This window comes from Lucilia cuprina, chromosome 2 (assembly GCF_022045245.1).
Source record: "Lucilia cuprina isolate Lc7/37 chromosome 2, ASM2204524v1, whole genome shotgun sequence".
In the NCBI taxonomy this organism is placed as follows: Eukaryota; Metazoa; Arthropoda; class Insecta; order Diptera; family Calliphoridae; genus Lucilia; species Lucilia cuprina.
The window spans coordinates 9,029,640-9,056,294 of NC_060950.1; the positions used below are offsets into that span (position 1 = coordinate 9,029,640).

General features: G+C 28.8%; 3 protein-coding genes across 5 annotated transcripts; 2 read left to right on the plus strand and 1 right to left on the minus strand.

The window, feature by feature from the left end:
- Positions 1-421: 421 nt before the first annotated feature.
- Positions 422-12,590, plus strand: LOC111685292 (polypeptide N-acetylgalactosaminyltransferase 5). Its single transcript, XM_023447546.2, has 9 exons — positions 422-790; positions 859-1,025; positions 1,169-1,290; positions 2,053-2,249; positions 2,324-2,501; positions 2,789-2,969; positions 11,866-12,005; positions 12,069-12,302; positions 12,373-12,590. Exons 1-9 carry the CDS (start codon positions 459-461, stop codon positions 12,517-12,519), a joined length of 1,698 nt encoding a protein of 565 aa, XP_023303314.2. The 5' UTR covers positions 422-458; the 3' UTR covers positions 12,520-12,590.
- Positions 12,591-21,986: 9,396 nt separating this feature from the next.
- LOC111685301 (60S ribosomal protein L37a) lies at positions 21,987-22,664 on the minus strand. Its single transcript, XM_023447558.2, has 3 exons — positions 22,597-22,664; positions 22,215-22,343; positions 21,987-22,137 (listed from the first exon to the last, which is right to left on the minus strand). The coding sequence occupies exons 1-3, from the start codon at positions 22,597-22,599 to the stop codon at positions 21,991-21,993; spliced, it is 279 nt and encodes a 92-aa protein (XP_023303326.1). The 5' UTR covers positions 22,600-22,664; the 3' UTR covers positions 21,987-21,990.
- A 1,786-nt stretch (positions 22,665-24,450) lies between these two features.
- On the plus strand, positions 24,451-26,361 carry LOC111685296 (4'-phosphopantetheine phosphatase). 3 transcript variants are annotated; one of them, XM_023447552.2, is made up of 2 exons: positions 24,451-24,908; positions 24,971-26,361. In XM_023447552.2, exon 2 carries the CDS (start codon positions 25,052-25,054, stop codon positions 26,141-26,143), a length of 1,092 nt encoding a protein of 363 aa, XP_023303320.2. In that variant the 5' UTR covers positions 24,451-24,908; positions 24,971-25,051; the 3' UTR covers positions 26,144-26,361. The 3 variants fall into 3 exon arrangements, with proteins under 3 accessions (XP_023303320.2, XP_046812623.1, XP_023303321.2); XM_046956667.1 differs by having other exon boundaries at positions 25,036-26,361; XM_023447553.2 differs by having other exon boundaries at positions 25,051-26,361.
- The last annotated feature ends 294 nt before the right edge of the window (positions 26,362-26,655 follow it).

The following is a 26,655-nucleotide window of genomic DNA, read 5'->3' on the forward strand; positions in this document are numbered from 1 at the left end:
TCTATAGTCTGGACTATAGACAGTTCTATAGTCTGGACTATAGACAGTTCTATAGTCTGGACTATAGACAGTTCTATAGTCTGGACTATAGACAGTTCTATAGTCTGACAGTCTAGACAGTTATATAGTCTGGACTATAGTCAGTTCTATAGTCTGGACTATAGACAGTTCTATAGTATGGACTATAGACAGTTCTATAGTCTGGACTATAGACAGTTATATAGTCTGGACTATAGACAGTTCTATAGTCTGGACTATAGACAGTCCTATAGTATGGACTATAGACAGTTCTATAGTCTGGACTATAGACAGTTCTATAGTCTGGACTATAGACAAAGACTATATTATATTACTATACTGTATAATCTATTAAAAATATCTATTAAAAAAGTATTAAACAATTTGTCTCTTTCATTTCATAACAGCTGCCAGAGGCTCAAAAACAAATCGATCAAAATATGGTCGATGATAATGAAATCAATACAGAGAAAAATCTAGATAACGATGGCGGCGGCGGTGGTGGTGGTAATATATATGTGGGTGAAATAGGACACGGGTTCGTGTCGGGTGGCATATCAGCAACATATCGTAGTACAATACTGCGTAAATGGTATTCAGCGCCAACGGTAAAAGAACACAAAGGCAAACCGGGTGAAATGGGTAAACCCGTTAAAATACCACCAGAAATGAAAGAGTTAACAAAAGAGAAATTCAAAGAGAATCAATTTAATTTGGTAGCTAGTGATATGATCTCACTCAATCGTTCACTTACCGATGTGAGACATGAAAAGTAAGTTTAAAAGTTTTGTTTTAATAGAACAATTTATTAATTTTTGTTTTTGTTTTTTCACCTAACAGCTGTAAAAAGAAACATTATCCCTCAAAACTGCCAACCACCTCAATAGTTATAGTATTTCATAATGAAGCCTGGACTACGCTATTGCGTACAGTATGGAGTGTTATAAATCGTTCACCACGCTCCCTTTTAAAAGAAATTATCTTAGTCGATGATGCTAGTGAAAGAGGTGGGTAATCACATTCTTGAAATACCTAATAGCTAGAACTTTTTGCTTTTCACTTAAACATACTACTACTATTCATTATATGCAATTTTATATTGTTTATTTATTTTGCTCTTCACTTCGTTTTATGTTTGTACTTTGTGCAGATTATCTTGGTAAAAAATTAGAAGACTATGTTGCCACTCTACCCGTACATACATTCGTTTTACGTACTCAAAAACGTTCTGGTTTAATACGTGCTCGTTTATTAGGTGCTGAACATGTGACGGTAAGTGTCTTTTTTTATTTTCTTTTATTTTGAATGTATCTCCTCTCTCTTCTTTAATTTATTGACTATCATTTATTTTATTTGATACGTTTGTAAGTACAATGATACAATTGCCACTACAAAGATTACAATTCTAAGATATATAAATAGTTATTAATTTTATAGAGAGTTATAATTTATCGATTAAATACACCCCAACCCCATGTTAAGTGTAATGGTTTAATCTTTAGTTTCCACTCAAGTTGAATCGATTTACATATTTTAGGGGATACTAAGATGCGGGTGTTCTTATTCATAAAGTAGCTTGTCTCTAAAGGCAATTTAGTCTTAAAACAAACTATAGAACAAGCAACTTTTCTTTTCTTCATGAAAAGCTTGCCTTAAGACAGCTTTTCTATAGAAAAGTTGCTTGTCTTAAGGCAAGCTTTTCTATAGAAAAGTTGCTTGTCTTAAGGCAAGCTTTTATATAGAAAAGTTGCTTGTCTTAAGGCAAGCTTTTCTATAGAAAAGTTGCTTGTCTTAAGGCAAGCTTTTCTATAGAAAAGTTGCTTGTCTTAAGGCAAGCTTTTCTATAGAAAAGTTGCTTGTCTTAAGGCAAGCTTTTCTATAGAAAAGTTGCTTGTCTTAAGGCAAGCTTTTCTATAGAAAAGTTGCTTGTCTTAAGGCAAGCTGTTCTATAGAAAAGTGAACACAGAGAACATGCTTGAATTTTCATAAATAGAAGTCTACTTAACATTTTATTTATATCTAATTCTTTTCTAGGGTGAAGTAATAACATTCCTCGATGCCCATTGCGAATGTACAGAAGGTTGGCTGGAACCATTATTAGCACGTATTGTACAAAATCGTCGCACTGTTGTATGTCCCATTATTGATGTTATATCCGATGAAACATTTGAATATATAACAGCATCTGATTCCACATGGGGTGGTTTCAATTGGAAATTAAACTTTAGATGGTAGGAAATTCGAATGGGAAAAAACTTCTCTTGAAATTAGAAATAGCACTAAATAATTTCTTAAACATTTAAAGGTATCGTGTTCCTCAACGTGAAATGGAGCGTCGTAATAATGATCGTACGTCTCCATTGCGTACACCCACCATGGCTGGTGGTCTATTTTCCATAGATAAAGACTATTTTTATGAAATCGGTTCCTACGATGAAGGCATGGATATCTGGGGCGGTGAAAATTTAGAAATGTCCTTTAGGGTAAGATGATGTTTTTTATTCATTTTTATTATATACATGTAGTAGTTTTAAAATAAATTATTAATTTTTATTTAATATTTATTTTAAAAATTTTTTTATTTTATTTAAGAGTATTTCTTTTTTATTCTTTAAGTTTTTTTTAATTTATTTTAATTATTTGTATATAATTTATTTAACATTTATAAATTTCTTTATTTATTTTTTTTTTACCAAAACAAAAAAATATACAAAATTTTTGTAATAAAAACAAAAATATAAAATCTTAAATATAAATAAAATATATTTAGATTTGGCAATGTGGCGGCATTTTAGAAATTATACCATGTTCCCATGTGGGTCATGTTTTCCGCGATAAATCCCCTTATACGTTCCCCGGTGGTGTTGCCAAAATTGTACTGCATAATGCAGCACGTGTGGCCGAAGTCTGGCTGGATGAATGGCGCGATTTTTATTATGCCATGAGCACAGGTTCGATATTTCTCAAATCTATAATTTTTTTTTGTTTCTCTTCTCTACTTACAATTTCAATTTAATTACTCGTACAAAATATATAACACAACAACTTAATAAGCGTATAATAACTTTTGATTTTGAGCTTTTTTTTATTTTATTATTTATTTTCTTTTTTTTTTAAAGAAGATCTTTTATTAATGTATTGCTATTAATATTTGCTAAAATTTAAATTATAATACATACTAACACAAACTCGATATTCGATAAAAAAACGGAAATTAATAGCGATAACAGTTGATGGATTGAGGCTTAGATTAAACTTCGCAGTGTTGCCATACAAAACAACAGATAACGTCACTAGGGTTCTATAAATTGACTTTCGAATAATCGAACAATCGACTTTTTGTCGAAAAAAGTCGAAAAGTCGAAGTCGACTATTTTGTTTCAAAAAAGTCGATAACTCGACTATCGTCTATGAAAAAAGTCGAAAAGTCGACTTTGTAAATAAAAGTCAAAAAGAGTCGAAAAGTCGGAAAAAGTCGAAAGAAGTCGAAAAATTCGGAAAAAGTCAAAAATAGTCGAAAAAAGTCGGAAAAAGTCGGAAAGTCCAAAAAAGTCGAAAATAGTCGAAAAGAGTCGAAAAGTCGGAAAAAGTCGACTATTTATAAAATATTAAAAGTCGAAAAGTCGACTTTTTATAAAATGCAAATAGTCGAAATGTTGACTTTTCATAAAATGCAAAAAGTCGAAAAGTTGACTTTTCATAAAATGCAAAAAGTCGAAAAGTCGACTTTTTGTTTCAACTATAGAACCCTAAACGTCACTGTTTGTTATCAAAACAATGCATGTTTTATAAAATAAGAAGACAACTGTAAATGTAATTTAAAAATTAATGAAAACTTAAATTTAAAACAAAAAAATATCCTGACAAGTCACTATAATTTATATAAATCGATAAATTAAACATTTTAATGTTTATTTTATAATGTTTTTGCATCAGCTGTTTACACTTTTGCATTTCTTGCTTAAGTCTAAATCACCTCCATTGGGCGCTTAAACTAGCAGAGAAAGTTAGCTGATTGAATATTTAAAAATTACTTTCGAGTCTTAATTTTAAATTAATCCTTAATCCTTCACCCTAAGATAAGCCCTAAGAGTCACTATTTTTATAGAAAAGTTTATTAAAGCTTTTTGTATTAAAAAGTTTCGTAACCATTCCTATAGAAGAGTTGCTTGTCTGAAAGCAATTATTTTCATAGAAAAGTTGCTTGTATAAGGAGAAGTATTTCTGTAGAAAAGTTGCTTGTCTTAAAGTAACTATTTCCGTAGAAAAATTGCTTGTCTAAAAGCAATTGTTTGTACAGTGAAGTTGCCTTTCTTTAGGAAACTAAAGTTGTTTGTCTTAAGGCCACTATTTCTATACAAAAGCAGCTTGTTTTAAGGCAACTATTTCTGTATCAAAGCAACTATTTCTATAACAAAGTTGCTTGTCTTAAATCTTAGGGCAATTTTCCAGGAAACTTACTTGTCAAAGAGCAATTGTTTGTACAGTGAAGTTGCCTTTCTTTAGGCAACTATTTCTATACAAAAGTTGTTTGTCTTAAAGCCACTATTTTTATACAGAAGTGCCTTGTATTAAGGCAACTATTTCTGTAACAAAGTTGGTTGTTATAAAGCAACTATTTCTATGCAAAAGTTGCTTGTCTTAAGTCTTAGGGCAATTTTTTCTATAACACTGTTGCTTGCCTTAAGGCAACTATATTCATTTAAAAGTTGCTTGTCACAAGGATGAAGAATTGCTTGTTTTAAGCAAATATTTCTGTTGTAACATTGCTTGCTCTAAGGGTGGGTTTCTAACTACTATGTTAAACTAAGCATAACTTAGTTTATTGCCAAATTTTTAGTCAAACTTTTAGTCAAACTTTTTAGTCAAAAACATAAACAATGAACAGGTGCTTTTGTAAATAATACTTTTGTAAAATGCAAAATTTTGGAAAAATGTTAAATAAACATTTGAAACAATAATTAATAAAACAAAACAAATCATTGTTTTATTGTTTTTGTTAATTGTGTTTTCTTACTTATAACTTAAGTTTAATTGACCAATAACTGTCAGTTAAACTAAGATAATAAGTAACGTTACTGTTTACTGAGAAACACAAAACATATATTAAACTAAGTTTAAACAAAGAATGTGGATTATCTTTAGCTGAAAAACCTGCCCTAAAGCAATCAGTTGAAATCTTAGGCCTTCAATCCCACAACTGTGCAATCTTAAACAAAAGAGCTTCTATTATTAATTAATCATTAATTAATAAAATTTTGCCAGCATTTATTGCATTTTAATTCAATTTTTATTTTTAATGCAAAAAAGAAATTAATTATTATTTTTTTTTTTTGTACAATTTCAAAAACGATCAAATCAAATGTTAAATGCACCTTAAAATTGTTGTAACAAAATTTGTTTTTTTTTCTTTTGCGTATTGTTTATATAATTCAAAATAAATGTGGTTGAATTTTGTGCTCATATATTTAATATTTTTTTTCTTAAATGTCAGTATGTTTTTCTATAAAAAATGCAATTCAAAAGAAACAATTAAACACCTTTTTTTGAAACGTACCAACAAATACTAAGTACTTCTCTATGTTGTGTGTTTAAATAAAAACCAAAAACAAAACATAAATATTATTTAATTTTAAAAGTAATTAACAATAATTGTTTTAGGCTTAAAACAGCAACAACAACAACAAAAATCCACTAACAAAAAAACACATTGCTAATAATTTATAAATATAATAACTATAATTGGTATTGTATTGAAGTTTTTTTCAATATTTTTAATTTGTTTTTAATTAATTATTAATTTATTTTATTAAAATTGTTTTTTTATTAACATTAGTTTGTTTTTTATTATTATTTGCTATTTGTTTAACTAATTTAAAATAATAATATTTTTAATTTGTAACTAATTTAGTTTAAAGTTTTAGTTTTTTTTAATTTAATTTACAAGGTTTATTTTTTAAGTATTAAGATTATTATAATATAAAAAACAATTTAATGCTTAATCTCATTGAATAGTTAGTTGGTAATTTTTTACGAAAATTTAGTTTATTTCTTTAGAAATTGCTTGTCCTAAGAATCTACAGAAAAGTTGTTTGTCTTAAAGCAACTATTTTTATACAAAAGTTGATTGTTTTAAGTCAATTTATTCTATAGAAAAGTTGCTTTCCTTAATCCAACTATTTCTATTGAAAAGTAGCCTGCCTTAAAGCAACCATTTCCATAGAAAAATTGCTCGTCTTAAGGCAACCATTTATTTACAAACTTTGCTTGTTCTAAGGCAACTATTTCTATAGAAAAATTGCTTGTTCTAAGGCAACTATTTCTATAGAAAAATTGCTTGTCTTAATCCAACTATTTCTATTGAAAACTTATTTGCCTTAAAGCAGCCATTGCCATAGAAAAGTTGCTTATCTTAAGGCAATCATTTATGTACAAAAGTTGCTTGTTCTAAGGCAACTAATTTCATAGATAAGTTGCTTGTCTTAATCCAACTATTACTATATAAAAGTTGCTTGTCTCAAAGCAACCATTTCATACAAAAGTTGTTTGTCCTACAGAAAAGTTGCTTATCTTAAGGCAACTATTTCTAGAAAAGTTGTTTGTCTTAAAGCAACTATTTCTATAAAAAGGTAACTTGTCTTAAATCAACCATTTCATACAAAAGTTGCCTATCTTAAGGCAACTATTTCTATAAAACAGTTGCATGTCTTTAGGCAACTATTTCTATAGAAAAGTTGCTTGTCTTCATTATTATTGTCTTCATTATTACTATATAAATGCTGCTTGCCTTAAAGCACAATTCTACAGAAAAATAACTTATCATGAAGCAACCATTTTTATACAAAAGTTGCTTATTTTAAGGCAACTATTTTTACAGAAAAGTAACATGTCATAAGGCAACTATTTTACACCAAAGTTGCTTGTTTTAAGGCAACTATTTCTACGGAAAATTATCTTGTCTTAAATCAACCATTTTACACAAAAGTTACTTGTTTTAAGGCAACTATTTATATAGAAAAGTTGATTGTCTTAAAGCAACTTTTTTTTATAGAGTTGCAATCATTGCATACAAAAGTTTCTCGTCCTAAGGCAACTATTTCTAGAAAAGTTGTTTGTCTTAAAGCAACTATTTCTATAGAAAACTAACTTGTCTTAAATCAACCATTTCATACAAAAGTTGATGGTCCAACTGAAAAGTTGCCTATCTTAAGGCAACTCTTTCTATAAAACAGTTGCATGTTTTAGGCAACTATTTCTATAGAAAAGTTGCTTGTCTTCATACTATTATTACTATATAAATGTTGCTTGCCTTAAAGCACAATTCTACAGAAAAATAACTTGTCATGAAGCAACCATTTCTATACAAAAGTTGCTTGTTTAAAGGCAACTATTTCTATAGAAAAGTATCTTGTCTTAAAGCAACCATTTTACACCAAAGTTGTTTGTTTTAAGTTGTTTGTTTAAGGCATTCTGACAAATTTCCCAAAAAATTGCCCTCGAAACATTCAATGAGATTTATAACATTTTCCAATTAAAAAAAACCAATGCTAAGCTTGTTTTTTAACCAATAATAACAGCAGCTTCTTTTAACAAAAATATTGTTAAATCTCTTTAACATACTATTGCTATTTTTAATAATATTATTTTTTTCTTTTATTTTCTTCTTTATTCACTCATTTTTGTATTCATCTTCATAAACTTTCCCCTAATAACCTAATAACAACAACGTAACTAACTTTTTACAAATAAAATAAAATTCTTCAAAAAAAATCCTTAAAAATATTATTTGGGGTTTTATGAAAACAAACAAACTCATTTTGAAAAATGTAACGTAAATATAACAATTAGGTATGGATGTGTGGCGGTGTTTTAGAAATTGCTCCATGTTCACGTGTTGGTCATGTTTTTCGCAAATCAACGCCATATACATTTCCTGGCGGTACAACGGAAATTGTTAATCATAATAATGCTCGTCTGGTTGAGGTTTGGCTGGACGATTGGAAAGAATTTTACTACAGTTTTTATCCAGGTTATAATTACTGCTAAATTACTAATACAAAAAAAAAAACTCAAAATTACTTTTTTTTTTTTTGTTATTTATATACATACATAAATACATTAAATATATATGGGCCATTTATATACTATACATCATGTATACTTACATCTAAACAATAACAATTTAGTCTGATTGGCTTTAATGCGTTTAATCATGTTTTTTTTTTCATCTTCTTAAACAATTTTCATTACTTTTCCTGTATTTTTCTTTATGGTCAATTTAATATGTTTTATATTTGTATAACTGATTTGTCAAAACGATTAACTCCATAGATGAATAATAAGACTTTTTCTTATTCAATATTAGTTAAATAAATACTCTATTAATGGATAGTCTTATAACTCTTAAAATTATACAAAGTGGAGTTAATCCTTTTGTCATCGTATTAAGCATTCCTTTAGTACTTGTATAATATATAGATATTTTTTTAATTTTAAAATAAAATTTATTATTTATTAATATTCTACAGTACACTTGGTGTTGGTTTATGTTGTGTGCTTTTTTCTTATAATATTTATTTGTTTTTTTTTTTTTTGTTATTTTTTTAATCTTTTAATATTTTCTATGTTTTATAAATAAATAATTTGGTTGCATGCTGTTTACATGTTTGTATAAAAAAAGACAACAACTGTCTTTATGTGTTTGTGTTTTTTTCTTCGTATTTTGTTGTGTATTTTTATTTATTATTTTTCATGAATTTATTTTGCACACATCTGTTATCCTTGTGTGATGATGTCCTTGTTAAAATAAACAACCAACCAATAAACACTCCACTCCAATCAAATAACCCATGAGCACAAAAGCAAACGCTTATTTTGTTTAATTTTATTTTTTATTTACAATTGTAGCAAATATATATAAATATACACATAATCGTTTTAAGAGAAAAAAAACAGAATCTTATTTAGAATTAATTAATTTAATTTAGTTATTTAATTTAAAACAACTATTTCTATAGAAAAGTTTTTTGTATAAAGGCAACTGTTTCTTTAGAAAAGTTGCTTGTTTTAAAGTAAATTATTTCTATAGAAAAGTTGCTTACGCTTAAGCTACACTTATATAGAAAAGTTGCTTATCTTAAGGCAACTATTTTTACAGAAAATTATTGTCTCTAACCAATTATTTACATATATAAGTTGCTTGTCATTATTTCAACAGAAAGTAGCTTGTCTATTTCTATGGAAAAGTTGCTCTTCTTAAGGCTAGTATTTCTTTAAAAAAGTTGTTTGTCTTTAGGCAACTATTTCTATAGAAATGTTGCTTGACTTCAGGAAAATTATTTCTACAGGAAAGCTGCTTGCCTTAAAGTAATTATATCCATAAAAAAGCAATTATTTCTATAAAAAGTTGTTCGTATAAAAGCAACTATTGCTACGAAAAGTTGCTTGTGTTAAACCAGCTATTTCGTTAGAAAACTTCCTTATAAATAGAAAAATTGCTTATCTTACGGCAACTATTGCTCTTCTTAAGTCTAGTATTTCTTTAAAAAAAACTTGTTTGTCTTTAGGCAACTATTTCTATAGAAATGTTGCTTGACTTCAGGTAATTATTTGTACAGGAAAGCTGCTTACCTTAAGGCAATTATTTCCATAGAAAAGTTGCTTGTATTAATGCAACTATTTCTATAGAAAAGTTGCTTGTAGTAAAGCAAATATTTCTATAAAAAAGTTGTTCTTATAAAAGCAACTATATCTACGAAATGTTGCTTGTATAAAATCAACTATTGCTACGAAAAGTTGCTTGTATAAAAGCAACTATTACTACGAAAAAGTTGCTTGTGTTAAAGCAGCTATTTCGTTAGAAAACTTCCTTGTAAATAGAAAAATTGCTTATCTTACGGCAACTATTTCTACATAAAATTTGCTCTTCTTAAGTCTAGTATTTCTTTAAAGAAGTTCCTATAGAAAAGTTGCTCGTAATAAAGTAATTATTTCTATTAAAAAGTTGATCATATTAAAGCAACTATTGCTACGGAAAAGCTGCTTGTATAAAAGCAACTATTTCTATTAAAAAAGTTGTCGTATTAAAGCAACTATTACTACGAAAATTTTCTTGTGAATAGAAAAATTGCTTATATTACGGCAATCATTTCTACAGAAAGTTGCTAATCTTGCACTACACTTTCTACGGAAAAGTTGCTCTACTTAAGGCTAGTATTTATTTAAAGAAGTTGTTTGTCTTTAGGCTACTATTTCTTTAGAAATGTTGCTTGTCTTAAGGCAACTATTTCCAAAGGAATGTTGCTTCTCTTAAGGCAACTATTTCCAAAGGAAAGTTGCTTCTCTTAAGGCAACTATTTCCAAAGGAAAGTTGCTTCTCTTAAGGCAACTATTTTTATTGAAAAGTTGTCTGTCTATAGAAAAGTTGTTTGTATTAAAGCTTCTATTATATAAAAGCAACTATTTCTATTAAAAAAGTTGTCGTATTAAAGCAACTATTACTACGAAAATTTTCTTGTCAATAGAAAAATTGCTTATATTACGGCAACCATTTCTACAGAAAGTTGCTAATCTTGCACTAGTCTTTCTATGGAAAAGTTGCTCTACTTAAGGCTAGTATTTATTTAAAGAAGTTGTTTGTCTTTAGGCTACTATTTCTTTAGAAATATTGCTTGTCTTAAGGCAACTATTTCCAAAGGAATGTTGCTTCTCTTAAGGCAACTATTTCCAAAGGAAAGTTGCTTCTCTTAAGGCAACTATTTCCAAAGGAAAGTTGCTTCTCTTAAGGCAACTATTTTTATTGAAAAGTTGTCTGTCTATAGAAAAGTTGTTTGTATTAAAGCTTCTATTGCTACGAAAAAGTTGCTTGTGTTAAAGTAGCTTTTGCTATAGAAAAGTTCCTTGTAAAAAGAAAAATTGATTATCTTAAGACAACTATTTCTATAGAAAAGTTAAATATGTTAAAATAACTTTTTCTATAGAGAAGTTCCTTATGTTAAAGCAACTAATTTTATAGAGAAGTTGCTTGTGTTAAGGCAACTTTTTGTAAGAAAAGTTGCTTGTATATAAGAAATTATTCTTATAGAATGGTTTTTGTTTTCAAGCAACTATTACTATAAAAAGTTGCGTGGATGAAAGTAACTATTGCTATAGAAAAGTTGCTAGTGTTAAAGTATTTATGGGTCGATTATCGATAACAACCGAAACGCAGTTGAGTTGTTAGTTGTCAAAATAAAATTACAGTTGACCGGCAGCCGCAAATCGCAGTTGCCAAACTGGCAACTACAAATTTGTGTTGAGATGTATTCAAAGCAATTCTGTGGAATTTTAGTTGTGTTGACTGCTGGCAACACAACTAAAGTTTTGTTAAGACCTGGTTCACACTAGGAAACTTTTTTTTGGGAAACTTTTGATTTTTGTGTGTGATAGAAAGAGAAAGAAATATCAACCATCCCTTTCTCTCACACACAAAATCAAAAGTTTCTCAACAAAAGTTTCCCAGTGTGAACCAGGTCTTACCATAATCTTCCCATTATTTCTATAGAATTAAAACTTTAATAAAATTACAATATTAAAACGTTCTTTATAAGATTCATGTTGTTTTTTTCTCTAAAATGTTTTTGTCCAAATTTTTTCTTAATTTTTGTGAATGTTTCGCGTAAAATTTAAAAAAAAACATTTGATTTTAAAAATGTAATTAAATGCACACAAAATTTAAACATTTTTTTTTTTTGACAGCACTAACACTCACATACAAAAATTAATTTGCAATAATTTCTTAAATATTTTATTTAAATTATTTACTTTAAACTTTGTTTTTTTTTTCTAAAAAAAAAAAAACAACAATAGGTGCTCGTAAAGCTTCCGCTGGCGATGTAAGTGAACGTAAAGCCTTACGTGATCGTCTTAAATGTAAATCTTTCCGTTGGTATTTGGAAAATATTTATCCGGAAAGTTTAATGCCATTGGACTATTATTATTTGGGTGAAGTAGGTTTTTATATTAAAGAAGAAAAAAAGAAAACTCGATTTAAATTTTGTTTTTTTATATAGATACGCAATGCCGAAACGGAGACCTGTTTAGATACAATGGGTCGTAAATATGGTGAAAAGATTGGTGTAAGCTATTGTCACGGCTTGGGCGGCAATCAAGTGTTTGCCTATACCAAGCGACAACAAATCATGTCCGATGATTTGTGTTTAGATGCCTCTGCTGCTCTGGGGCCGGTGAATATGGTGCGTTGTCATAATATGGGCGGTAATCAGGAATGGGTATATGATGCAGAGGTAAATGAAAAAATAATTTAAAACAAATCTTTGTTATTTAAACAAAAATGTTTGTATAAATTTTTTACAGGATAAATCCATACGACACACAAACACTGGCAATTGTTTGCAAAGACCCTCACGTGAAGATCCCACAACACCTTTGTTACGTCCTTGTGACTTTAGTCAGGGCCAACAATGGCTAATGGAATCGAAATTTAAATGGCAAGCTCATTAGTTGTAATTGTTATTGAAGTTTTATAAAACTTTAGTTAGTTTATTATTTTTTAGAAATTGTTTAAATTTTTTTCAAAAAAAAAAAAAGAGACAACAACAACATTTTGCCGTTTTTTTTTTTGTATAAAATTTTATTTTTGGTTTTGATTTTGATTTTTCTTTAGTTTTAGTTTGAAATTTTTTTTCTTTAGAAATTTATTTATTTAAAAAAAATCATTTTAAATAGAAAAACACATTTTGTAACATTTAATAAAAAAAGGAATTTGAAATTTCAATTATTTAATTAAAATCATGATTATTTTTTCTATAGATTAATGTTTAATTCCAAGTATTTTTTTTAATAATTTTCTTTTATTTAGAGATTTTTTCAAATTCCTTTAGTTTGTATTTAAAACTTTTTTTTTTTAAATATAATATTTAAGTATTTAGTTATTTAAATATATTTTTTCTTTTTAAATTATGGTATTTTTTTAATAATATAATATTTAAATTTTAATTTCTAATTTGCAAGAAAAAAAATACCAAAACTATCACATTTTTGTTTTTATTTCATTTGATTTTAATATAAATTTTTACAAAAAGTCACTGACATTCTGTTTAAGCATTCTCCTTTTTTTAAAATATATATAAATAAATTTATTTTTAATATAAAAAAATAATAAGAAAAAAAAATAATTAAAAAAGTAAAGCGAAACGTCTTCCCTAAATGATTTATTTTTAATTTTTTTTAATTATAAATTTAAAATAAAAACTCTTGATTGTTTTAAAGAGTTTGTAATAGTACTTTTTTCTGTTTAAAAGTAAAGTGTATAAAATAATTAAAACTAGTTTTAACTATTTTAAATTCTTTAATAATAATAATAATTAATAAATATCTAAATGAATGATTGAAAAAAAAAACAAAAACAAAAAATGTATTTCGAATGAAAATACAAACTTTGAGTTAAGAGATAATGAATTTTTATTTGGTTTTTCGTTTTGGTTTCCTTTTTTAGTTTTTAAAATGGTTTGCAACAGGCATGGAAAACTCAGTACTTCTTAACAATATTTTCGCACTTTTTCTAACTTATAAATGTTTGATAAATAGTCGATATATCAAACAATAAACCAGTCTATAGTCTAGTCTTTAAACTAGTTTTTTTTCAGTCTTTTTTCTAGTCTATAGTGTAGTCTGTAGTTTAATCTATATTCTAGTCTTTAGTCTAGTCTATAGTTTAATATATAGTCTAGTCTATAGTTTAATATATAGTCTAGTCTATAGACCAGTCTATAGTCTACTCTATAGACCAATCCAAAGTCTAGTCTATAGACCAGACTGTAGTCTAGTCTATAGTTTAGTCTATAGTCTAGTCTATAGTCTAGTCTATAGTCTAGTCTATAGTCTAGTCTATAGTCTAGTCTATAGTCTAGTCTATAGTCTAGTCTATAGTCTAGTCTATAGTCTAGTCTATAGTCTAGTCTATAGTCTAGTCTATAGTCTAGTCTATAGTCTAGTCTATAGTCTAGTCTATAGTCTAGTCTATAGTCTAGTCTATAGTCTAGTCTATAGTCTAGTCTATAGTCTAGTCTATAGTCTAGTCTATAGTCTAGTCTATAGTCTAGTCTATAGTCTAGTCTATAGTCTAGTCTATAGTCTAGTCTCTAGTCTAGTTATAGTCTAGTCTATAGTCTAGTCTCTAGTCTAGTTTATAGTCTAGTCTATAGTCTAGTCTATAGTCTAGTCTATAGTCTAGTCTATAGTCTTGTCTATAGTCTAGTCTATAGTCTGGTCTATATTCTAGTCTATAGTCTAGTCTATAGTCTAGTCTATAGTCTAGTCTATAGTCTAGTCTATAGTCTAGTCTATAGTCTAGTCTATAGTCTAGTCTATAGTCTAGTCTATAGTCTAGTCTATAGTGCAGTCTATAGTCTAGTCTATAGTCTAGTATATAGTCTTGTCTATAATGTAGTCTATAGACTAGTCTATAGTCTAGTCTATAGTCTTGTCTATAATCTAGTCTATAGACTAGTCTATAGTCTAGTCTCTAGTCTAGTTTATAGTCTAGTCTATAGTCTAGTCTATAGTCTAGTCTATTGCCTAGTCTATAGTCTAGTCTACAGTCTTGTCTATAGTCTAGTCTATAGTCTGGTCTATATTCTAGTCTATAGTCTAGTCTATAGTCTAGTCTATAGTGCAGTCTATAGTCTAGTCTATAGTCTAGTCTATAGTCTAGTATATAGTCTTGTCTATAATGTAGTCTATAGACTAGTCTATAGTCTAGTCTATAGTCTTGTCTATAATCTAGTCTATAGACTAGTCTATAGTCTAGTCTATAGTCTAGTTTATAGTCTAGTCTATAGAATATTCTATAGTTTAGTCTATAGTTTAATCTATAGTCTAGTCTAAAGTCTAGTCTATAGTCTAGTCAGTAGTCTAGTCTATAGACTAGACTAGACTATAGACTAGACTATAGACTAGTCTATAGTCTAGTCTATAGTATTGTCTATCGTCTAGTCTATAGTTTAGTCTATAGACTAGACTATAGACTATACTATAGACTAGACTGTAGACTTGAGTATAGACTAGACTATAAACTAGACTATAGACTAGACTATAGACTGCACTATAGACTAGACTATAGACTAGACTATAGACTAGACTATAGACTAGACTATAGACTAGAATATAGACCAGACTATAGACTAGACTATAGACAAGACTGTAGACTAGACTATAGACTAGGCAATAGACTAGACTATAGACTAGACTATAGACTAGACTATAAACTAGACTAGAGACTAGACTATAGACTAGTCTATAGACTAGATTATAGACAAGAATATAGACTAGACTATAGACTAGAATATAGACCAGACTATAGACTAGACTATAGACAAGACTGTAGACCAGACTATAGACTAGACTATAGACAAGACTGTAGACTAGACTATTGGCTAGTCTAAAGATTTACCTCTAATCTAGTGTATAGTATAGACTATAGTCTAGTCTATAGTCTAGCTAGTAGTAAAGTTTATAGGTTAGTCTAAAGTGTAGTCTGTAGTCTTGTCTACACTCTTGAGTTAGTTGACTCTTCTCTACAGTCTAGTTTAAAGTTGAGTCAAAAGTTTATTCTATTTTTATTAATTAAAATTTTCCGTGCCTGGTTTTAAATGTTTTTTTTTTTAATTTTGAGTTTTCAAAACAGTGAATTTTTAGGATTTGAAAGTAAAGTTAATATCTCTAAAAAAATAACATTTTCAGGATTTATATTTCGTTTTTTATTAAATATTTTCGATTTTGTTTAATTTTATAAAACCCCCATACTTTACATAACAAAAACAATACACTTTTCATTGTTAATATCATTAAAAATCCAACAACAAAATAGGCATATCATAAGAATTTTCATATTAACAAAACTTAAACATCATAATAAAAACAAAATATTTATTGTAAATAAACTAAATTTATTATAAAAAAATTAACAAAGAAAAAAAAGAATAACAAAAACTTATTCACAACAAGAAATTTGTAAACATTTGATTAAATTTTAGAAAAATAAATAAATGTAATAAATTGCAATTAAAAACTTACATAAATAATGTCATTTAACATTAAACTAAAATTTTGCAAATTTATCAATTAGAAGTGATCATTTTATTGTTTTAAATTAATTTTAACAAAAATTTAAAATATTAGTTATTTTTTCTATTTTTATTTTTAGTTATTTTTTGATTAAATTATACTGGCCATCAATATTTGGTAAAATTTTTGAAAACTAAAGTGCGATGTAAAAAATTTTACAAATTTGAAATTGGAATTTTGTAACTGCCTTTGAAAAGGTATTCTATTTATAATCATTTATCCGATCGACTCATAATTACTTTCTGAGTTTAATAATAAATGGCCGTACGTCTGTCCAGTTAGCAGGCTGCCCATATAAACGTTGTGCACAAGAAACAGGCCGCAATTTTCAAGATATTTTGATAAAATTTTGATCAAACGGACCACCCGATTTGGTCTATTTATGTCACAACTACTACGTCAAATATTGCTCGATTATACTTTCTAATTAGTTTATTTCCATTGACGGAATTGGCACATTAAATAACACGGGGATTAGTGAACATTCACCACTGCATTCTACAAATCGATAAACATTCTGCATTCAGTTACGCAACGATCGAAGATTAGTATTCCAAAAAAAAGCGGAATCATAAGAAAAAGAAGAAACAATTTCATTTTAATTCAACGCTTTACTGTATTACGATCGTAACTATGTTTTTGTAAGTTGTTATTTTAGTGACGTAGCTTCAAATCGAAATGCAGAACCAAAGTTCGAATTGAAATGCAGAATTGGGATGATTATTTGAAGAGCCTATTTCAATAGGTTTCCTGTACTATATGTTATTGAACTCATTGGCAATCATAAAACCAAAAAAAAGTTGAAAATGTTCCACTTTTTCCTACAAAATCTGTTCATTAACTTTTTTTGACATTTTTTATCACATTCGAGTCGTTTATGACTCGTTACTGCGAGCGAGTTTTTCAGATAAAGATAATCTACATTCTTTGTTTAAACCTAGATTAATTAATATATGTTTTGTGTTTTTCAGTAAACAGTAACGATACTTACTATCTTAGGGAGAGTTTTTCTAATAAAGATAATCTTCATTCTTTGGTTAAACCGGGTTTAATAGATGTTTCGTGTTTTTCAGTTATCAGTAAAGTTACTTATTATCTTAGTTTAACGGAAGAACAAAAACTTAATATTTTAAGTAAATTGCAATTTTCTGATTTGTTTTGTTTTATTTATTAATGTTTTAAATGTTTATTTAACATTTTTTTCAAAATTTTTCATTTTACAAAAGTATTATTTGCAAAAAACAGCTGTTCATTGTTTATGTTTTTGAGTGAATAGTTGGCAATACTGACAAAGTTAACTGAGCTTAAATCTAGAACTGAAAAACACAATTATCGGTTAAAGTCCGCCTAAATTTGTTTCGAGTTTAATCTAACAGCAAGTTAAGCCTAGTTTAACTGATGAGTAAGAAACCCGCCCTGAAAAACACAATTCTCGGTTAAAGTCCGCCTAAATTTGTTTCGAGTTTAATCTAACAGCAAGTTAAGCCTAGTTTAACTGATGAGTAAGAAACCTGCCCTTAGTTTAACTGAGTATTAATGGCCAAAGTTAACTAAACTTAAATCCATAACTGAAAAACACAATTATTGGTTAAAGTCCGCCTAAGAGCGAGTTTTTCTGATAAAGATAATCTTCATTCTTTGGTTAAATCGGGTTTAATAGATGATTCGTGTTTTTTCAGTTATCAGTAAAGTTACTTATTATCTTAGTTTAACTGAGTGTAATTGGCCAATTAAACTCAAGTTATAAGTAAGAAAACACAATTAACAAAAACAATAAAACAATGATTTCGGAAGAACAAAAACTTAATATTTTAAGTAAATTGCAATTTTCTGATTTGTTTTGTTTTATTTATTAATGTTTTAAATGTTTATTTAACATTTTTTTCAAAATTTTCCATTTTACAAAAGTATTGTTTGCAAAAAAAACAGCTGTTCATTGTTTATGTTTTTGAGTGAATAGTTGGCAATACTAACAAAGTTAACTGAGCTTAAATCTAAAACTGAAAAACACAATCATCGGTTAAAGTCCGCCAAAATTTGTTCCGAGTTTAATCTAACAGCAAGTTAAGCCTAGTTTAACTGAGGACTAAGGAACCCGCCCTAAATTTGTTTCCAATTTGTTATAACAACAAGATAAACCTAGTTTAACTGAGTAGTAAGAAACCCGCCTATAAAATGTTTACAGTTTGTGCAGATTGAAATTGGTGGCCAATAGAATCGTAAAATAGTTGCATTGCCAATCTTTTTTTTAACTAATTAACTTATGTGACGAATTTTTTTTAAAAATTAACTTTCTATTTTGTTAATTGCATTTACTTAAAATATATTTTAAAAAATAGATTTTTATATAATTTAAATATTAACACTTCTAAAATTATAAGAAAAAACATTTCATCTTTTTTTAAAAAAATATTGTAAAAAACACAAAAAAATGTATTTGCTCAATTAAAATTTAGAAATTAATAAAGTCCAAATAATTAATATTTATAATTATAAGATTAAAAATTACTAAACTATAAATACAGGAAAAGTTAAGTCTTTTTTATAAAACTTTAACAACCAGTGTAAAAGTGCATAAAATATTAGACTTATAAAAACCCTAATAAAAACTTAATTTTTTTTTTTCTAGCTAAATAAATTTTTTTAAATTTTTAATAATTCTATTAAAAGTAGAACATAAAGTAATATATACATACTAAGACAGACATATTAGAATTAAATATTAAAATTAAAAAAACAAAAATCACACCTCATACATAAGCCGAGAGAAAATAAAAGAATAAACAAAAAAATAACTAACTAATAGTATAATTTAGGTGAAGGTGCAATAAAACAAATTTACTCATAACTAACTATATAATTAAATTAATACAAATAAAAATCTAAAAACTCAGTTTCATTTATAAATAATAATTGTCATCAATTAAAATCACACAGCAACAAAAACAACATCAGTCCTATATTTGTAAAATTATTATTATTAATAAATATGTTTTTTTTTTTAAATAAAAATACTAAAACTAACAACAATTTCCATAATAATTATAAATAAAAAATACAATTTTTGTAAATGTTTTCTATTAAAATTTTTATTATGTTTAAGATAAATATAATTAAATATTTAATATTATAATTAAAAAAAAAAAACAAACAATAATATAAAAAGAAAATAAAATCTAAAATTTCTAAATAAAATGATAATAAAACTTATGATTAAATTAAATGTTTATTATTACTATCTATGGTTAAAAGCCAAAAGTACATAAGTTTTTTAATACTTTTATGGAAAATGTTTTAAAGTTTTAAAAAACCAATACAAAACTATAGTAAAATACATTTAAAAATTTCGATATTTTCAAAAGTTCTGAACCGATATTTATAAAAAATTGACTTTAAAAATACAAACATCTCGAGGTATGTTCTTTTTATACCCTAAACCACTTTAGTGAGAAGAGTATATTGGGTTTGTGGTGATGTTTGTAACGCATAATAATATTGGTCCTATACCCATCTTAAAGTATACCCATCGGCTCAAAATCATTTTCTGATTCGATTTAGCTATGTCCATCCGTCCATGTAAACCTTGTAATCAAACAACAGGTCGCAATTTTGAAGATAATTCCATGAAATTTGGTACATGATCTTCTATTGTCCCAGGGACATTTCGATCGCAATTACGTTTTTGTAAGTTATTGTTTATGTGGCGGAGAGTCGAATCGAAATGCAGAATACCAAAGTTGCCAAACGGAGAAAATTTCGATTGAAATTGAAATGCAGAATAGGAGCCATTATTTATAAATAAGACTTATGGGATTCTCTTTCCTCTTTCGTTTTAGGTTAAAAGGGGTTATGCTACGGTGCGTATCCATTCGGTGACCATGAGGTCTATTGTGACTCCTTTCAAAGATTTAAGATTCAAAAACAGAAAAACAAAAACACAAGTCAGTAGTCTAAAGAATAAACATAAGAGAGAGAGAAAATCCCTCTATAAAGCCCAGTCGAAAAAGTGACATGCCCTTGACAAACTCTAGTAAACTGCGAGGGTTAAGACCCGCAATATCCACTATTTCGTCGAGAAACCTATTACCTAGACATTACAGCCTAAGATTCTGTATCCCAGGACAGTAGCAGATTATATGCTTGATCGACTCTATGTCCTTATCGTCGAGGTACCTACAATAGTTCGGTATACCGGTGTCCCACTAACTGACAAAGGCCCTAACTAAGCAACGTTCCCAAGTTTTGGACATAGAATCTTTGATGTTCTGCATTTTATATCGGTTTACTACTATGCTTTCTCTCTTATCTACGCCAAGATTCAAACCTAATCTAGGCAGTTCGTCCGCCACCGTGGTCATGAGGTGGCGGACGAACAGTATCCCGGTACCCAATACAATCTGATGACAAACAGTATTGTTGTTGGTTTTAAACAGTTCCTCCTGGGATGTCATGGGAGAAGTCATCCAAATTTTAACATCGCACAATTGGATACTCCACTGAGGCATGTTAGGAAGGATCTTCGTATATACGAGAAACACATATGTAGATATGTGGGGGATCCACTGGATAAGTTCTCGTATCCGGCAGCTTTGAACGACATTCATAGAGACGCCAAAAATTCTGCGGTTGCAGCATACCGCATGAATGTCGTACTTGGCTATCGCCCATAGCAGACACGGTGTTGTGGATCGGGATGGAGCAACAGGTTCAATGCCTACTGGTCATGACATTCAAAACGAATGTCCTGCATGTGGTCAGGGTTCTCATTATACCCACCACATATTCAACTGCTCAGCCAAGCCTAATTCACTCTGTCCAATGGATTTATGGACGTATCCAGTTGAAGTAGCCCAATTTAAAGACCTGGACATTGATGTAGAATCCTCCAACTAGATTATTGTATAGTTCTAGCTGTTACAACAATGACAAAGAAGGACTAGGTACACCTAAGTATGTACTTAACTATGTAGGTCACCAGTATATGCATGAAACAGTGTTCAATTCTCTTGGCAATTTTTGACTGTCTTGTGACAGATCTCAAGATTTACGTACTAACATCCAGGTCTATTGGTTGAGCCCAACTTAAGGCCGTACTCTGAGTTTCTAAAGACTCAAGTAATTTGCATCAGATCTAAAAATGCATAATACGTATTTGACTAATCATCTCCTATAGACACTTTTTAACTTTTACTTTGACCTATTCTAAATAATAAACTCGCGGGAGATTGTTAACTCCCCTCTAGTTTAAACACACAATAGGAAACAATCTTCCGGGTCCTTACAATTTTTTTCGAATTTTCTTGTAATAAAGCTCTTTTTAAGTAGTTCCAGTTTCAAATAATTCGAGATTCGAACTAAAGTATCAAGCCGTAGTGGTCTTCAGCGTAACAAACTCATTCTAGTTAAAAATGTCACTGAAACATTTCTCTTATTTTGAAAGCTGAATCTTTTTATAGCCATCACTAAAAGTTCAATAAATCTAAAAAACCACTCTACTTTATCTCCAGGGGTCACCAAAGCAAGTAGCAACAAATTTATGCAACACCAAATCTACTTTAAACAAAACATTCTTTCTTTTCCAAATAAAAACACTTTACAGAAATATCATTTTTTTGTTTGTTTTCATCCGTTTTTTAAGTAAAAAATGGCTATTTTTTTATTAAACTTCACACATTCTTTTAGACCAATATTTACAGTAGTTACCACTGTAAATACAAAGGCCAAACAACACAGATCTTGGCATAACAGCACATAAAAATTAGATAAAAACTAATTTTTAAAATATTGTTATTAAAACGTCGTTAAAACTAAGAAACTTAACTGCTTAAACAAAAAAATGTAAACAGTTTATTGTTCCTTGGTTTCACGAAGACGACGTACAGCAGAACGTACGGAGGCAGCAGCAGTGGTAGAGTATACCCAGGCACCACCAGCTACGACGCGCTTGCAACGCTTGCAGGACCAGATGCCAACACAGGCGCGCTTCATGGAATCCTATAATAAAACGCAAAAGAAAGCTGAACTTAGTAAAACTCTTCAAGAGAGGATAATAAATTTATCAAAGAACTTACCTTGCCGCAGAACGAGCAGGTATATTTGCTGTGCTGGGTGATTTCCATTTTCTTGACCATTTTACGTAGGGAAGCACCATAACGGGTACCATATTTACCTACGATTCCAACCTTCTTGGTGCGTTTGGCCTATTAACAAATTAAAGAAAAAAAGTCACTTATTAGTGCATTTACTCTTTTTTCCATTACTATACAAAATAAGTTCACTGCTTATAAACAAAAACACTAATTTTCAATTGTTATTTTTTCTGTTATCTGTTGAGTTTTTTGAGAAAATTTTTATTACACTTTTTTCTCACATTATTAAATTTCGTTATTTTATCACTTTTATTAAATTTTATTTAGAGATTTAAGTAAAATTTTACGATTTTTTTATTCGTACCATTTTTTAGTTGTTGATCTGTCAAAAATTCAACCGGAAAGAAACGGTTTACCGTGTGAAGTTGGCTGCTGTTCATTTTTGACATAACAAATACAACACTTCTAATTTGTGCTACCATCCACCAGATGGCGTCACTGAAAACGTGTTGGTGTTACCGTGTTTAACACCCAAACATGTATTTGTTATTAAATTTTTACTAAAACTTATTCATTACATATAAAAAATTGAATTTTTGTTCGAATTTGTAAATTTTGTTGAAATTAATGATAGATTTTTATTTTTGGTGATTATATGTGAAATAGAGCCAATATAATGGGGGCTCCAACCAACCCCCTCCTCAAGAAGAAAGTTCGCCCCTTTTTTCACCAAATTATTCAGATATATATTAAAGTTCTTCGTGTAAAATTTGAAGAATTTAGTTCTATTAGTTTCCCAGCTAAACGAAATTTTGTATTTAAATCATATGGGGGATACCACTCCTCTCACTGGTCCGCCATTTACATTATCTAAAATGTTTACATAGATGTTAAAGTTTTTCGTAGAAAACTTTAAGATTCTTTCTGTAATATTAATGATTTAATTTTTTTATATGGGCGTGGCACCTAGCTTACTTGAAATTTCAAAATAAAAAGTAAGTGCCGGTCCACACTATGGACCTTCTTTTGGGAAACTTTTGATTTTGCATGAGAGAGAAAATGAAGAAAATATGACTTATCTTTCTCTCGCGGAACGGAATTTCTCATACTCGTAAACAGGTTTTGTTTTGTTAGACCTGGTCCACACTAGGAAACTTTTGTTGAGAAGCTTTTCTTAATTCTCTTGTTAAGTTTCCTCATTCGTACAGAAACAAATCAATACAATTAACACGTAGTTTCTAAAACAAAAGTTTCTATTTGTAGACATTAAGGAAACTTCAAAAGAGGATTAAAAAAAGTTTGATAGTGTGGTCTAACCTATAACGTCTTCTAGACATACACTGTGAAAATTACAAGAAAATATACTATTTTTTCGAGTTTTTTTTTATAATTTTTGATTTTTTCCTACTATGTACAATATCAATGATTTTTGTCTATAAAAAGTATAAAAATGGTATTTAGAACCGCAATATACTATAAACTCTAGCGTTTACAGTAAAACGTGGAAACAATTTGTCAGATATGTTTAATTAAAATAATAATCATTAAGACAAGGAGGTTCAATTAAGCTTAGAAATAATTAGTTGGTTTTAATCGTCCTGCAATAGTTTATTGTTGAATGTTATATAGAAATCGTCCTGCAATAGTTTATTGTTGAATGTTATATAGAAAGTATTAAAATCTTAACCTAAAATATAACTAACGTTGTTATTGCCACTACAATTTCGTATATGACCTTCAACTAATTTCGACAGATAGGTAAAACAATAGACCTTAATCTCTGTTACGAATGTACCATGGGGTAACAGGAGCCCTGTCCTTAACAGTACATTCTGTTTTCTTTGCAATTTTTCGACATTCGATGAGAAGGCGATTTTATTACTATTTCGTACAAAAGCACTTTGGACCACGGTCCAAAGTACTTCTGTACAAAGTACAAGCCGACTATTTTAAAATTGTAATTACTTTTTGCTTAAACTATACATTTATTTGCTTTATTTTATTATCATTTTGAATGACAATTATAAAAGTTTTATTACATTTAGTTTGATTTATCTGGCAGCACTATTATTCTTATCACAAAATTCTGGCATGCTATAACTTTCTTTATCAAAACAAACAACAGCTGATTGTCATAATTGCGATTGTACAACGACGGTGTTGTTGTTATTGCAGTTGTTGTTGTTATTGCAGTTGTTGTTGTTATCAAGAAATATTTTTGCTCTTTGTGTCAATTGCGGTTTTTTTGTTGTCATTTAACTACATTTGTTTGGCATTATTATTATTGGTTTTTGTATTTTAATATTATTATTATTTTTATCGCAAACACACTTGGCCGTTGAAGATTTAACAATAACAAAATTAAAATAAAAAGGAAACAAACAAGAAAGAAGCTAACATTATTACAAAATTTGCTATTTAAAGAGGCAAAACAAATACAAATTAAAATTTAGTAAAGTTTTAATTAAAAGTGCTAGTGACTATTGCTGCTAGTCTGTCTATCTGCCAGCTAGTTACATATTTGGGAGTTTTTTTTAACGTTTTGAAAGTACGCAAACAAACAAACATTTACTTAACAGGTTAACAAGCAATAAACGCCTACAAAAGTAAATTTGCAAAAAGAGAGAAAAAATTAAAAAATTTTAAAGAAAAAATCTTAATAAAATAATAGCACAGGTAAGCTGAGATATATTTTAATCTAATTAGCCAGAAAAATATGGATTTTTCTTTTGTTTTAGGATAAAATTATTAAATTTGTTTATTTTTTTTTTACTTTCTTCACATTGTTTGACCTTCTGCCCGGAAAACCCAACTACAGAATGTGTGAATGGCATTGTAATGCTTTGGTCAAAGATGCCAACACCTATCAACCAGATACTTTGGATTTAAATAAAGATGAAGAGGCTGCCAATTATTGGTTTCCTTGCTTTCATGATATGATAGAAAAGTTTGCTCGTCAAGCGGCCAAATCACAGCGGGAAACTGATGATAGCGCTGATGCACGCGCGGAACAGTTTAAACAAACTTATATAAAGAAATTGGAAGAATATCGTAGTGCCACCAAAGAAAATGCCGCCAGTAATCGTGTTTTAGGCATAAGAGAATTATTAGAACTCAATGATAAGCAGTTGCGTTTGTATGGTTTTGAAGATCCTTGGCTGCAGCAGAAGAAATCAGAAAATGAAGTAGCCTTGCCTTTGTTTGCGGAACGTATTAAAGAAATCGATGCCATAGAAAATAGTACCCAAAGATGGTTGGAATTGGTTAGAGGCGTATTGGCGGGTAATATGTTTGATTGGGGTGCTCAGGCTGTAGCAAGTATAATACAAAAAGATAAATCTTTTGGTTTGCATGCTGCTTTAGAACGCATACAAAAGCGACCCTGGCTTATGGATGATTTGGATAAATGGTTACAACGTTTACAAGGCTCTAGACATAAATGTGCCGCTATATTTGTGGACAACAGTGGAGTTGATGTGATATTGGGTATTTTACCCTTTGCCCGAGAACTTTTAAAACGTGGCACTAAGGTCATATTATGTGCCAACACCGATCCCTCCCTTAACGATGTTACTAGCAGTGAATTAAATACAATACTCGACTCCTGCAACTGCCAATGTGCCGTCATGAAAGAGGCTCGCCTTAATGGCAAACTAGTGGTATTTGGTAATGGCCAACATGGTCCCTGTTTGGATATGCGTACATTGCCACAAGATCTCTGTGAAGCTTTACAAAAGAATGAGACTGATTTGTTGGTGATTGAGGGTATGGGTCGTGCTTTGCATACCAATCTCTATGCACAGTTTAATTGTGAAACCCTTAAGCTGGCGGTGGTAAAGAACAAATGGTTGGCCCAACGTTTGGGCGGTGATACATTTTCGGTTATTTGTAAATATGAGCCTTTGAGCTGAGTTCAAATTTCTCAACATTTGTTGCAAACATTGTTTGTAATATTTATTTTGGGCTTAAATTGTGTTATATTGTAGTACTTTAATTATTATTTCATTATATTTTCTACTTTTCTTAGTCCATTGAAGTCTTGTTTTTGTTGTTATTTGTTTTATAATCCGTTTATATTCTTTTTCGTTTGCAAAACGTTTCTTCAAATAAAAAGTGGATTTAATTAAAATATAATTTTGTAACTAATATAAACTATTTAAAAACAAATTTAGATTTCTTTTAAACATTTAAATAAGTTAAGTTATTTCTTTCTTTCTTAAAAGTCATAATTATAAAAAAATACAATAAAGTATTTAATACAAGAAATCAAAAACATTTTTCAATTAATGCAAAAGATTGGAAGATTATACCAAGGAACGAGCAAAGAACTGTTACTATAACAACTCTCAATACAATATTAGTAAAATATTAAACAAATTTTATCGACAACTTGACACAAATCTTGCAAAATGTTTATTATTCT